This window comes from Furipterus horrens, unplaced genomic scaffold, assembly GCF_987537825.1.
Source record: "Furipterus horrens unplaced genomic scaffold, mFurHor1.1.pri manual_scaffold_6, whole genome shotgun sequence".
Taxonomy (NCBI): domain Eukaryota; kingdom Metazoa; phylum Chordata; class Mammalia; order Chiroptera; family Furipteridae; genus Furipterus; species Furipterus horrens.
The window spans coordinates 146,496,657-146,512,480 of NW_028327176.1; the positions used below are offsets into that span (position 1 = coordinate 146,496,657).

At 41.8% G+C, this 15,824-nt stretch overlaps 1 protein-coding gene across 1 annotated transcript in view; it reads right to left on the reverse strand.

The window, feature by feature from the left end:
- PREP (prolyl endopeptidase) overlaps positions 1–15,824 on the reverse strand; it is a 109,645-nt gene that overhangs the window by 32,463 nt on the left and 61,358 nt on the right. The window contains exons 9-10 of the mRNA XM_090279709.1: positions 13,123–13,320; positions 7,257–7,360 (exon numbers count right to left, since the gene is read on the reverse strand). Coding sequence (XP_090135835.1) covers positions 7,257–7,360; positions 13,123–13,320 — 302 coding nt within the window. The remainder of the gene's footprint in view (positions 1–7,256; positions 7,361–13,122; positions 13,321–15,824) is intronic.

Sequence of the window (15,824 nt, forward strand, 5' to 3'; positions counted from 1 at the left end):
TATGTGCAGAGGTGGGAATATGACGTTCTTTCTGTCAACAAGTGGCTCATGTAGAGTGTGTCTGGATCACCAGGTTTGAGATCAGATCTTGGAGGCCAATTTGACTCCACCCAATGCTTCTCATGAGCTCTGCTGTCCCACATACACAGAAAACAGGGATACTTGGTGTATACGCGTTGCTGACCAAGAAGGAAGCAGACCATTTTAAGGTCAACACAGATGATCCAATTGTGCTGGTGATATTGCAACAGATCAATGATGCTTTTTATGTCCTCATATTGTTCATGAAAACAAACTGAATGGCTAATTGGGACTGCACCAAATAAACTGCCGTTGTGGAGGAGGACACACTTCAAGCTCTGTTTTGAGCTATTGATGACCAGTCGCCATTCAGTTGCATTCTAGATTGGAATTCCCAATTCCTCCATTAAACCATGTATGTTATGACAATACCCAAAGCCACCGTCATTTCGAAAGTACTGCAGAAATGCACTTTCTCTTGATCAAAAGTAGGATGCCTTCGTTTCTTTTTCAAGCAAGTTTTTCTTGTGTAGTCTTGATGCTAGGAGTTCTGAAGCCTTTTTGGATAGTCCCAAATCTTGTGCCAAATCATTCAACTTATGCTGATCAAATCCCTTATGAACTGAGTCATCTTCAATTTCAAAATCTTCATCATTGCTGTCACTTAGTTCTTCACCATACTCCTGTTTTTTGAAAGAGGGTAGTTCAGTGAAAACTGGCACTGGGGTTTCAGCTGAATGAGGCACTGGGCGTATAGCTGATGGTACACTAGGATACTCTATTTTACATTGATTTTTCTTGTTATATCCTGACGTTTTTACTATATAAAAGTAATAGTCACTTGAACAATCTCTGAGCTCTTGCCAAACCATAAGTAATACCAAATGGCAACTTATCACGTGTTCCCTTCGTCCACATCCACTAGTGCTTCCCTTGATCCAGGCTTGATCCAGCCTAGAGTGGTTGCATTAAGATAAGCTGTAGAAAAAGAACTTGACCTGATAGAAGAAAACTAACTGCAGTTTTGAAATCAACATGCCTAGTTAAGTCTAAAATAGCTGAAAAATTGAACTCAACAGGAATTATGTTAAAAACTGTTCCCCTGTGCTATCAGATCCTCATTTCTATTAATTCTTCATTTAACTTCACCTATTTAAAATGCAAAAATACACAGACAGATGCTGGGATGGACATACTCCTCCAAGAGAAAGCAGTCAAGAAGGACACCTGCTTTGGGCACAGAAGTTACTTTCCATGTTCTCTGCTCCAGAGTACAAGGTCTTGGGCAAGCGCTTCCAAAATAAACCTGGGAACGTCCTTCTGGATTTGAGTTAGAAGCACCTGGCACCAGTGGTGGCATCAGTGCCAATCTGAGCGAGATCTCAAGGTCCAGCAGAAATAAAATGAAAAAGCAAAAACATAAATAGTTAAGTTTTATTTTACTTCTGAGCATACTTTGAATGGGATGTCAAGCTGCCATGTGGTGACAAACATTTAAGACTTAAAGCTCCTCAGATTAAAATATGTGTATATGTATAAATAAATGGATCAGGCAGTGAGATTCTCCATTAACATGCAATAAGAACACTAAAATCATAATATTCATAAATCATTAAAAAATACATTTATGGGTCCCTATAGTCTCTCCTTTCACACAGAGGGTATTTTAATTATTTAATAGGTTCCACAGACACATGATGTTGAAACATACTTTTAGAGGTAAGGAATCTTAAGGATTTAGAGGCCTTTTAATCTAACTTATTTATTTTAGAGGTTAAAAAAAACTGTAAAACCAAAGTGACTGAGCTTTAGAGAATGCAAGTAACTTATCCTGATAAGGAAATCTGCAGGATGAGCACAGCTCCGGAGTGCTACATCCTTGTCTGGGCTCTGTCAATTATTAACGATGTTACCTTTGTTAAAACACATTGATTGAGTTTTAATTTCCTCATCTGTAAAATGAGAGGGCTCAGCTAGATGAACCCTAACGTAATTGGAAGGCATATGACTTTGTCCAGAACCCAAAACCATATTGGCAGAAAAATGCACATTGAAGAAAAAGCAGAAGAGGCAGGTATGCAATTAGGGACCTGTCCACCTCCCAAAAGGCTGGTTCATGCCATGCTTTCATTCCAAGAGCAGGGCCCGCAGGGATGGCCTGTGCCCACATCCTGTGCAGGTATGCTCAGGTGGTTGGTGTGGAGTTGGTTATCCCAGGCAAGAATATTTTAGCACAGAATGAAACATCTGAAGAGCCAGCTGGACAGTAGCTTACCTAGTTTCCTCATCATGCCAAAGATAAACCCTTAGAGTTCATCCTGTGTTTAATGCATAAAGTGGTCTCATATACTGTTATGTCACACTTCTGCTAACATCAAGACAAGAGTTCAGGAACTGACTAAATGTAAAGCAGTTTTCTAATCGCAAGCACAGTGACCCCTCAAGAAGTTCTTTTTGAAAATGTTCCCCCATTCATTCTTCTCTAACATATTCTGAAGATTTCTGAGAACACGGTGTTATAAAAAACATTGCCACTAGTTCAAAACAGCTCATCAAGGATGTGGATGAATCAGAGTTCAAAAACTATGTGCCATGTGCTCAACATAGAGTTAATGAGTATCAAAATGCTAATCAATGTTCTGGGAAAGCCCTATGTTAACAATGACCAATTAATTACCACCGAGGTTCAAAAAAGCTACATTAAAGAAAAGAAACTACCCCGAGGCATCTTGGTAAACCCGAAGCATCATCTAATTTTAATACTTTGATTTTTCAAAGGTATTACTGTAGGTAAACCTCAAAAGTAACATTTCTACAAATTGTAAGAGAATAGGAATCAAGATAAAAATCTATGTTAAATACTTATAATGCTTCTTATTTTTGTACTATATTGATTTAAGTTTGTTTTGCCCCATTAAATTGGTTCTTCCTTCTAAAAATTGTCCTTTTTGAAATATGGAAACTGTTGTTAATGGAGTGAATTCACAGTACACTCCGTTCATTGTTCTTTTTCGTGTCTATAAGTTTTGTTTCATTTTGGGAGGAGAAAAGTCAATCTCTCAGCTGGATGAACAAAAACGAGATACTGAGAAACCAAAAAGGTGCATTTATGCTCCACTCTATTCCTTCGTCCTGCCACCTTCAACCCTAGCGCAAATGCTATCTCATCCACAGAAGGCAATGCCAAGGTCAACCCTGTGGTATGGGACACTGAGGGCATGAGTCCTTTCTTCTGGAATTTACTGTGAATTTGTGAACTTACAGTGCTACAAAAGGCAGAGGCACCTCTGAATGAAGGGGTGGTAAAAAAGATTGTTGAGGAGGGTCGGTGGGGAAGGAGGAGTTTTGAAAGCACCTGAGGCCCGTCCAGCTTCCACCTCTGCTGTGAAGACTTCCTCGCGGACCCAGCCAGCAGGGTCTCTGGCGCTGCAGTGTGGACTGGAGCCTGCGTCTTTCCCACCTACACTGTGGTAACACCCTTGGGGGGTCTGACTTTTCAGATCTCTCTGTCTCAACTTTCCAGTCTAACTATAAATTTCCAAAATTAACTTAAATTAGTATAAATCGACTGTGTCTGAAATATCTCTATATTCAAACAGTATCACCAGGCATTGAATGTCATGTCATAAATATTTGCTGATGAACTAAATTTAACATTTCCCGCATTGCCTCACTTTTGTTTAAAAATAAAACATAAATGTAGACAGACTTTTCAGGTAAATCACTTATTATGTAACCTGTTTAATAAATGTAATTTCTAATGTTCAGTATTACAACTCCTTTTTGAAGACATGGGTGCAGAGGTTCTGATCAAAATTATGTGGTCATGTCATTCGCAACACAAGAAGGAAAATGAAAAGATTAATCAATAGTAGATTTGATAAACCTATCTAAAATGAAATTCCTAACGTATCCCAGACTGGAAGAAAAATGAACAGCATTCCAGGATCTGATTTGCAAAATTATATTTCTGATACAAATCAATTTTCTACCCATAGCTATAGTCAGGAATGGATAAAGGCTATATAGAGAGCAGCTTTGTTCTGTGTCTGTCAGCAAAATACAATACCATATCCTCCTCCCATGCCCTCCCCTCCCCCTCTCAAGACGCTCTGGACCCCGAGTGAGTGAAGATCACACAAAGAACAGCCCTCTGTGGCTTCCGAGGTTGCATGTTTCTTCAACCCCTCCCTTCCTCCCTCTTGGGCTTGGTCTGTCTCATCAGCTCCACCACCAGGTAGATGTGCATGGTCATGACCACCATGAACTGCACTGGCCAGCCACGCAGGGTTGTCTGTGGATGCAGTATTTGCTTCCAAACAACAAGGGTGCCTCCCAGACTGTAAAAAGGGATTGTCTTTTTAAATTGCACATGGAACGAATATAAACACCAGGGTCATGTGGAATCAAAAGAGGCATGACCCTAAAGTGACTGAAAACAAAAATGCTGTGGTTTCTATTACACATCATCAGGATGCTTTTCATTCACGAACAGACCCCCTGTAGCTGCTTTTACAATGGTTGGTCACCGTTGGCCATGCCCCCGACACCCTAATCCAGACAGGAGAACACCTGTCACACACGCATTTCGTGTCCGAGCTCTGCAGCACACACTTGAATCGCAGCCACTGCAAGATGGGTGTTAAGTGAAACAAGTCTATGGTGCTGTGTACTTCAAAGGCACCTTTACACATGAGAGAATTCTATTTTTAATGACTCGGTGCAATATGTGGGCTGTGTATAATCAAGAGATATAAAATCTTCCGCTGGCATATACACAGAAGTTCTCCTCTGCCCACAGGCACAGCTCTATTTTCTCAAACACGGAAATGAGGAGCCATGCATTAACCAATGTGATGTCCCGTTACCATCTCTTTAAATGTTCCCCATGAATCTTTTTCCCCTCTACTGCCACAGTACAAATAAAAGATTGTGTCTGCGTAGCTCAATGTCAGGGGAGTTTTTGTTGTGAAGTAGAGTCAGGCAGAGGAATTCAGTGAGTCTTCCAACGGGCATCACCCCAGCACGTCCCTCCCCAGTTTAACCTGGAAATTTCAGGCTGCTGTATACTTGGCTGAGAGATTTGCACTCCACACAAGCACGTGCTCAGCTGTAAAAGTTTATATTTTCATTTATAACAGAAAACAATACATATTAGCAGGTAACTACTTTCTGTGTGTGTCACCTGTTAAGAATACTAGTATTATCAGAATAGGAAAAACCCAGCTATTTGATGGGAGGAACGATTCCAATCATCCTCACTGAGAAGTGCCTTCCTTGTAAGAAGCTGCCTCCCCAACAGCTGTCATCACTCCAGGTCTCCTTGCCTCCTGAAACTCCAAAGGTCTTGGGCAGGGCTTGTTTTGGGAAGATGGAAAAGATAATTTTATCTGTTTGTTTTTTAATATAGACCCGAGGGGCTGTGCAGTAGAGATGAGGAGGAGGAGACAGAGGGGTCTCGTGTAGGCAATTCTGCCCAATTCTAGGGCAGCTAAGGTTGCAACCTTAAGGGCAGAAAGGGATGGTCACTGTGGCTGGGCATCCTTGACATCACTGATGGGAGAGGCAGTGATGTGCACAGATACACACACTCACACCCCTGGCCCTGGGGGATGCCCAGGCAAGGACGAGAAGACAGCCCTGAGATGGCCAAATGTTAGTTGATAGAAACAAAGTTTGTACGCATGGAGAAAAGGGAGAACAGCAAAGAATGAAAGCCTAAACAGTCTGATACAGGACTTGGCTAAATTAATGAACCAAGTAAGTACCAGACAAGGCCTACACTGGCCCCTACAGAACCTCTCTCCAGGCATGGCTCACCCTGAAAATGAAAGAAGAAGCAAGCCAAAACAGACATGGAAGGCTAAGTCTATTATATTTATTGCCAATACTGACTGAAAAAAAAAATTATATACATCATCTCATCTCATCCTACAGGAATCCTGCAAAATAGATACTATCTCTATTTTATAGCCAAAAAATATTATGGCAGAAAAGTTAAATGACTTGCCCAATGTCACCCAGTGAGGTTGTACAGATTTCGGTCCTGACAGAGCTTCATGACAAAGACCCTGTGCATCTACTGAGAACACTCTGATTCTATAAACACTGTTTATATAGACCAGGGATCAACTCACTTTTTCTTAGAAGGCTCAAGGCTTTGCGGGCCATACGGTCTCTGTTGCACCCATCCAATTCAAGTGCTAAAGCAGCCACAAGTACTACACGAACAAATGAGCGTGGATGTTCTCCAGTAAAACTGGAGCGACTCTGCCAACTCCTGAAACATCAGGGGGCTGGCAAGCTGCAGAGCTGGGCCAGATCCAACCCACTGTAAGTTTTTGCAAACAAAGCTTTATTTTTTTATGATTGAAATCTAGCCCACCATCTAGACTCTTTCTAGACAGTGAAGAATAATTCACCAAGCTAAAATAATGCCCTAGTTTCACAGAAACATTCTCAGTAGAATCCAGTGTTCTTTGTTCTAACCGTCCTTCGTTCCTACGTTCCTAATCTGTGGTCTGCACGGTCCAGGCCTCCAGGTGGGAGAGCCCTTATAAACACCTGGTGCCTGACAGGTTACCTCTCACTGCAAAGAAGCAGAGATACGTGTCATCCATCGATCAATAAGTGATTCAGTTGCTGGGAAACTCAGTACCTTTGGGGAGCTGGATAGATAAAAACAGAGATTCTTAAACTAAAAGGATGGTGACCAGAGACTGAGCATGTGATGCAATGACAATTAATTAGTTAATTAATTAATTCTAATATTTTATGGAGGGCCCACTCTGTGCCAGACAGAAATACACATGAACTTCAGACTGAAAAGATTGGCTCATAGCATTTGAGTAAATACTATACCTAGAGCAAATCTATGTTGTTATTTATGACACCACAGACCTGAGCTAGAACACAACCCACTTTCAAGCAAACAGACTAACATAGGCATACTGTGTTGCTTTGATAGCTACTGAAGGAAGATCCCCCGAGACAAGGGACTCGGGCTTCTTGTCTGAGTTGCAACTACAGGAGAACTTGTAAACTCTGGGAGGGCAGGGCCTGGGCCTGGCTCAATGCCCAGAAACAGCAGGAGTTTCAAACACATCTGTCATCAGTCCATCGTCCGTATTACTGTGGATTACCTCCACAGTTTCCGACAAGCTGAGATGTGAATGGCCCAGCATAAAAGTCAGATTTTCTAATGCACATTATCAAGAGCAAATGCTCCTCCATACCTGGACTGTCTGGTAATCGGAAGCATCGATTCCTTTCACAGTCACCTCTCGGAAGACTCTTGGCTCCAGTTCCTCTTTGGTAAGATCAGAGTGATAAATGATGCCTAGAAGGAAGCGGAAATCTTAGTTTAGTCTATGAACCCACTAGATACAAGGCGACAAGAATCACCAAGCACCATCAGACGCCATAAGGAGCAAGAGAAGAGCACTGGGGAGTATGAGACGAGGAAAAACTCCTAACTGTGGACACTTAACAGGTCTTCTCCACACCATGTCACTTAGAAGCATAGGTAAACAAACAAACAAATATGGGAAACTTTAAGCAGAGCCATTTTATCTGAGAGTCAATTAAGACAGAAAACTCAAATGATATGCCCCAAATCAACACCCAGTCAGGGGTCTCCTGATGGCAATCTGGAACTCTTGCTACCTACCTGACCACCACTCATTCATGGATACACAGGTGGACAGCAATCAGGGACCAAAGATGATCAGGGAACCATTTTTGAATTGCCTTTTTATTTTTTTAAATCCTCACCTGAGGATATCTTTACTGATTTTAGAGAGAGAGGAAGGAAGAGAAAAGAGGGAAGGAAGGAAGGAAGAAAGGAAGGAAGGAAGGAAGGAAGGAAGGAAGGAAAGGAGGGAGGGAGGAAGGGAGGGAAGGGAAAAGAAAGAAGAGATGTAGGGAGGGAGAGACAGAATTAATGATTAGTTGCCTTCCATATGTGCCTTGACCAAGGATCAAACCTGCAACCTAGGTATATGCCCTGACCAGGAACTGAACCCGTGACCTTCTGGTGTACGGCACGATGCTCCAACCAACTGAACCACTGCATTGCTTTTTTCATTTTGATTATCCCTGTAATTGTGCACAAAAAAACTGATAAATATGCACCAAGATTTCCAGCTTATTTAACCATTAATTAAAATTCCATTTCCTGACTTTAATGCTACTACACTCTAACATTTAAGAACTAAATCCAAGGAACAGTAAGTAATATAAGTCCCCCTGTTTGAAAACAACTCTGTGTGGTGTATGAAACAGAATTAGTCATCCAGAGCGTCTGGTATGCAAACAGCCCTCCCACATAATACTTTAAACATACGCTGTCAAGTACATGAAAAATCGATTTAGTGATCGCCATATTTCTGGAAAACCAGAAATCAAATATGTCCCATAGGACACATTCTATTTGATTGATCTTGTATTAAAATGGCGGCTTGCTTTTTTTTTCAACTCCTCTGTGTATGTTCTTCACTAACAGTTGGGAAACAACACTCTGCCCCCCGCTGGCAGAAAGTCGTAGATTTAGATTCCTTGACAGCATGACTGCTAATCCCTATGAATTGTCACACTAACACATCATTTTAAAGTACCATAATAGGGTGTATGATTAACAGCGGGGAGATAATGTAACATGACTGAAGTATATGCTTTCTTTATTGAAGCTATACTTAAAGTATAACTTAAGTAGTTCCAAATTATACTCTGGGTATGATGAATTTTCCTAGATGAATATAATCTTGCGGCCAAAGGCTATCTTCACATATATATGAATTTTTGAAAAGCTTCTTGATCAGTACCTGCCCCCCTTCCACAAAATACAAAAAAAAAAAAAAAAAAAAAAAAAAAAATCTGAATCTCTGAAGGAAAAATCCCCAGCCAACCAAGCAACTAAGAATTAAGACAGCACACCAAGCACGTGCCATCTGAGCCCCTGTGTCACCCTGGCACCACTGCTGCCTCTAGAACACTGACCGACACAGGACCTGGGCACCAGGACTCCCAGCTCTGACTGTTCTTGGGTCAGTGGGCTTAGTTAGGCAAGTTACCAAAGTCCTAGGATGAAAATTCCCTAATGAAAGACAATGAATAGGAAACATACTCTAAATGCCCATTCATCTAGAAAAAAACGAAAGTAGCAAATCCTCTAGCAGCAAAATGAAGTAACTATACCACAGGGGCTGGCTATGGCCTGAACTCTACCCTTCTGTCTTCTTGGAGGAGGCTGGGTTAACCATGAAGGCAGCATTGCTTAATATATTTGATCAATACTTTCTATTTATGGATCCATCTGTGTTAGCCTGGGTTAGCAATTCACACATTCACATCGTAACGTGAATCCTTATAATGTAATGATGCTTGTGTGTCCTGTCTGATTTGGCTCATTAAGTACAAAGGAAGGTGCAGTTTGGAGGCAACATCCTAGAATCATGAACCAGAGGGGACTAGTTAGGTGATCTCTAGGCAGTCCCTTTGGTGCCTGGACTTGAGGAGACAGGTCTCTGATGAAAACAAGTGCTTTCTAAGGTTATTCTAGCAATAGGGGAGAGTAAGGGAGGATCAGCTGGGATATTCCTGCTATATTCCAAAATAAGTGGAAGGAGAGAAAAGAATGGGAATGAGGAGGAAGGGGTAACTCTATGAGACACTGTGAAAGAAGATTCAGAGGGATGTGAAAAAGAAAGGGCAAAAGAACTCTGCAAAAGATGACCCATGCAGATACTATTCTATCTGATTCTAGGTTGAGTTTTAAGGCTTTTAAAAGAAAAAAGAAAAAGAAAACTAAAACAATCTCTTAAAAATTTTTGTGCTCCTTGGTATTTACCAAAAGGAGTTAAAAATTTATTTATGTTCCCACAGAAACCTGCTCATGGATATTTATGGCATCTTTATTCATGATTGCCAGACCTCAGAAGCAACTGAGATGTCGTTCAGTAGGTGAACATGTAAACAAACTGTGCTACATCCAGACAATGGAATATTATTCAGTGCTAAAGAGAAACGGGCTATCAAGTGATGAAAGGACATGAAGTAACCCTAAATGCGTATTATTAAATGAAAGAAGCCAATCTTAAAAGGCTACATACTGTATGGTTTCAACGATATGACATTCTGGAAAAGGCAAAACTATGGAGACAAAAAAAAAAACCTGTGGTTGCCAGGGGTTGGGAGATGGGGGAGGGGTCAAAAAGCAGGGCACAGAGAATTTTTAGGCCAGTGGAAATATTTTGTAGACTACTATAATGATGGATACATGGCAGTATACATTTATCCAAACCCATGGACTTTATACCGCCATGGATGAATCCTAAGGTAAATTATGGACTTTGGGTGATAATGATGTGTCAGTGCTGGGTCATTAATTGGAACCAATGTAACGCTCTGGAAGAGGTAGGTAATGTTGATAGCGGGAGAGGCTATGCATGTGTGGCAGCAGGGGTTATAGGAGAAATCTCTGTAGCTTAATTTTGCTGTGAACCTAAATCTGCTCTAAAAAATAGTCTTAAAAAAAATTTTTTTTTTTTGCTTTTTTCAAACAGTCTGAGAAGGTTCTTTAATTTCTCATCACTGTTTCCCAGAGCTGCTCTGGATTATTACAGCGGGCAAGTCTGTCTGGAGCTAACCTTAGACAACCCTCTGAGGTTTCACGAGTACAGAATTAATCGGCTCAGCCACTAAGTGGTTTGAGGCACAGGGAATAAGAGCATTGTGCTTCAAACTGCTCTGGTTGCCTGTTTTCTCCCTGTGTGACTCAGGGTACAAAAGGCCTAAGTGGCTTGGGCTCAAGGCACATCTTAATTATGTACCTCTACGGGGACAAAAGTCGGTTGTGGCATGAACCTGTCAGATGTATCACATGTCCGTAGCAGCTGGAGCTGCAGTTATTTTTGGCCCTGGGGCTTTCCTTATAATTTAGTGTCTCTGTTGTTTACTGCAATAGTATAGAGCTAACCTTTAGAGACCAGGGCAAGACAGCCTTTAAGGTGATATGCATGTGTATGTGTATACACACACACACACACACGCACGTGCACGCTAACAATTCTTGCTTTTAAGAAGCTTAGTTTAATGATCTGACGACCACTTTTACATTTGGGCCAAAATGGTCTGAGTCTGGAAGCCCTGTTCTCTGGTTTTAAGTATCAAATTGCATCAAGGAAAGAAAAAACAAAGATGGAGGCAAATTGAAGAAGAATAGATAAGGGAGAACAACAAAGCATTACAGTAACAAATTAAAGCTTGTTCAGAAACAGCCTGGCAGCACAGAACTAAGGACGCACTTCAGTCACAGTCACGGGTAACATTTCACTGCTTGGCACAGCGCTCTCCACTTAACACTAGGACAATGAGTCCTTTCTTGCCCAGGTAATGATGAGCTTGTTCCTGAAATAAATGGCCCATATGGGGTCACAGAAGAAGGTTTACAGGCCTTTGGTGAACCTGGCTTTTATTACGAACAGTGAGTCACCCCCTGCTCTGTTCTTCTCATTGCCTTTTATCCATTTCATTTGTTTAAGCTGTAAGATTTTCCAATGTAAAACTTCTAGAAGCCGTGTAACCTGAGCAAAGAAACTATGGGCACTGCCTCAGTGGGTGAGAATGGCTATCTGGAGGAAACTGGTTTCTCTTGGTTCCTGTCCATTGGCCGCCACTGTACCCCTGTTCCTGGGGGAGAAGGGTGAGGTGCAGGACACTCAGATGTGGGGTTCTTAACCTGTCAGTCCCTGACTGCTGGCCCTGGCCCTGGTTTCCACCTTGCAGGCACTGTTCCTAGCCACCTGATCCTGGGAGACACAGGGGAAAGTCAAGTTTGCTGTGTGTCCCAGGTATGCCATCTGACCTGCTGACAGAACATCACCCTGACAGCAACCGGTCAGACGATAAGATTCCTGTGACTCTGAGGCACACACACAAAAGTGGGTGAGACTTCACTGTCATCTGGCCAACCCCCAGGAAGGGGACAGAACTACTTCAGTACCTGCCCAGCTCTCCCCCATGTCTGCTTTATTTGCCAAGGTCCAAACTATTGCAACAAAAACGGGTAAGACCAAAAGGGCCATGCAGGAACTTGAAAAATAATCAAGAAAATGCGCAGAAATTTTCTCAGCCAAACTGGTTTTACGATAGGGTCTGCTTGGTCAAATGCAAAGTACCAACTGAACCAGGCCCCTGGGACAAGTCAGAGTATGTGCGTGGCCTCAGCTATAACAAAACAGTGTAGCTAAATAAGGGGGGGGGGGGGGGCGAAGCAAAGCAAAATGAGCATGACAACTTAAAAAAAAAAGTTCAAAAGAGAGCTATGTTATTTTTTCTTTGGGGAAAATTAACCCATACCATGAAATGTAAAACTACAATTGATAAGCATTTTTTTCTTTTTATTAGAACCAAGTCAATTTTTTTTCTATATGATGCAAGACTATATTTTTAGAAATATCTTTAATTCAGTTTAACAACTGCAGAATTTATTCTTAGTTTATTCTAGAAAATGTTTTTTTACTGTAGGATGTGATTATCAACCTTTATTTTAAGTTTTTATTATCTGCACTGTGCGCACCCCAGTACATATAAACCAAGGCTGAATCTAAGGTTATACTTAATCATACTAATTTTTTAAATCAACCTAGAACAGTAGTTGGTCCTGTCCTCAGAAAAGAGAATCAGGATATAAAATTAATGACAGTGCAGTTTAGGTGGTTACATTTCCCTTTTTTTCTGAGTATCTGTTTTACTGTTTTATTCCCATTAAATGATTTGGCTGTAATACAGTGTATGTGATTTTCAATAACATAGCATTATATTCCCATTTCCCCCCAAACCCCCAAACATTTGTCTGATTTCTTTTTCTTTAATTCTCACCCTCCATTGATTTTTAGAGAGAGAGAAAGGGGGCAGGGGAGGGGGAGAGAATTCCGGGGCGAGGGGGTAGAGAAACATCAGTTGATTGCCTCTCACATGTGCCCCAACCAGGGATCAAACCCGCAACCCCTTTGTGCACCGGATGATGCTTGAACCAACTGAGCCACTGGCCAAAGCTAGTCTGATTTTTAAACTGAACCACACTGATGAAAAGACTCTCACCTGGAGACAAGAAGGAAGTAAACTGATAAAAGATTTCAGTGTCCTTCTTCTGACCGCTGTATCCCACAATGCTGCCGACCTCGAGTGGGAAGGTCTTCAGGAGAGCACCTGTGGCCAGGTCATGAAGCTGCAGAATGTTCTTCACGTCATGGAGGTAGCACAACACCAAAAAGTTGGACCTGACACAAGCTACCCATTCTGAAAAGATAGTAACAGATAAAGCCTAATGTAGTTTTGAAAAGGAGTGGAAAGCAGAGTGATGTCACTACACAAGAGTTCTGGAGCTCTCCACTGTGCTATGCAGCAATGGGACCTGCAGAACGATTTTATAAGTGCTTTGAACCATTCATCTAGTTTCCAGCATATTTCTTTAATAAATGATTATCATTGTTATGTCTAGAGGAAACAAAATATTCTCCACCTTGGGTGAGGAGTTTTTGATTATCTAGATAATGTGTGTATTATAAATTACCCCTGTATCAGTATCATGCCACAGGAGATATAAGAAAGAAAACCACGAAAACCAAATCATGATCCATTTCCATTGGGGTGTTTATTTGACAAAAATGTATTAAACCTTTGGAATGTTCCAGGTACCCTGCAAGGTGGTGGGAGACAAGCAGGAAGGGGAGAGCACTCTGCCTTTAGGATACAATCACATAAAAAGACAAGTAGTACTGTGTAAACAAAGATAAGTGAGTGGTTGGCTGCAGACCCCCCAAAACTGGGAGTCTTGCTGAACTGAGTCTTGAGTACAGGGGTTTGGAAATGGAGGTGTCTGGGGTGGTGACAGCAGGGAGGAGGTGGCAGGAAGACAGGCAACTCAAGGAACGAAGGTCAGAGCTAGGAATGAGGAGAGAAAAAAGGAATGTGAAGGAAAAAATGAACAAGTGGCAGGAAGGAAGGGAGGGAGAGAGACTGCTAGGAAGAAAAAGGTTGCTAATTTGGGGGTGGGTGGCAGTGCCGATGGTGGTGGTCTAAAAGGGGATTCGGTGAGCTGGGTAAGAGCAGAGTTTAGTTCTGACATGACTGTTACTGAGGAGCTACTGTTTGGACAAAGGATGATATAGAGACGACATCAATCAAGGAGACAGAACAATGGAAGTGCCCAGAGGATGGAGGGCAGACCAGGAAGAACACTCCTGCAACAAACCAGTCAAATCAAACCAGGTGGGGAATCAAGTCTGGAGACGTAAGAAAACAAAGGAAAGGCGTTTCCCAAAAAGAATGCCCAGGCCTTGGTGAAATGGGGAAACGGAAAGTCAGGCGGGGAGGTGAGCCCGCCCAACTCCCGAGGCTGCAGCATCAGCAATGTGCTGTCCTCTGGCAGAGCTGGGAGAGTGGGGCGGAGTGAGGTGACAGGGAGAGAATACAGCCCACTTCACTCTGGGCCAGACTAGCCTGAGGTAAGGCCAGGCTGCCCAAAGGGAGAGGTGCTGGAGTGAATGAAAGCAGGGACCGGGCTGCAGCTAGCTAACAGCTCAAACACATGGGCAACAAGCTTCTCTTGGGTTTCATGGTGGGAAGTGTGGTCATGGGATCCTTGACACTGCTTATTTCTTAAAACCCATGAAACCAAGAGTTCACGTTTGTAACTATCAATTTTCAGCATGAGCAAGGCATCCGTCAGAGGGAACTCAGAAGGTCCCCAGAGGCTTTGACCTCGTAGGGTTGTTTCGATTAACACAGCAAACTTTTCCTCAAGTGAAGACACAGAGAAGGATTTTTACGACTAAGAGTCATTTGCTCATTCTCCGATACAATTTTTTTTAAAGTGCCTCAATCAAGTAATATACAGGGTGTCCCCCAAAACTGTCTACACGCTTTAAATAATTATAAAGTCGGTGTTTATTAAAATACATTTCATTTTCAAAAAGTAATAGGATCTACAGACATTATTTAACTGTTTTGTCAACGCCTGTTTTCTGAATGACGTCGGTTCCGGTCTAGGCACTGCTGACAACGCGAAGCAATGAAACCGCAAACATCACAAAGCATTTCATTTGGTAGTTGTGTGCATTCTCGTCAAAGGCTGCTCTCAATTCAGCAACTGTTGCAGGTTTCATAGCGTGGACTTTGTCTTTTCAGTATCCCCATAAAAAAAGCCTAGTGGTGTGAGGTCTGGTGAACGCGCAGGGTATTCTACGAAACCCCTTCGTCCAGTCCACCTGTTTGGCAAGATCTCATCAAGGTAGGATCTAACATCGTGATGGCAGTGTGGGGGTGCCCCATCATGCTGTTTCATGTTTGCGATTCCATTGCTTCGCGTTGTCAGCAGTGCCTGGACCAGAATGGATGTCAGTTTGAAAACAGGCATTGACAAAACAATTAAATAATGTCTGTAGATTCTATTACATTTTGAAACTGAAATGTATTTTAATAAACACCGACTTTATAATTATTTAAAGTGTGTATACATTTTTTGGGGACACCCTGTATTTCATGTGGCCTTAAAGTTTTAAAGAAAGTATAGGGAAAAAAAAAAGAAGTAAATTATTTCTGTCAAAGAATAATTAATCTGTGTTAACTGCATCAAAATTATAAGACAGAGTGAATAAGAAAAGAACAAGGTGATTTGCAGACTGTCATTAATAAAAGCTCTGACTTTATAGCTGTACTTTATGAGTCATCTCTAGTTTTTATTCTCAATAGGGCATTCTGTGTGAATGATATATAGCAAATTCAACTGTGCTTCTCTTTGA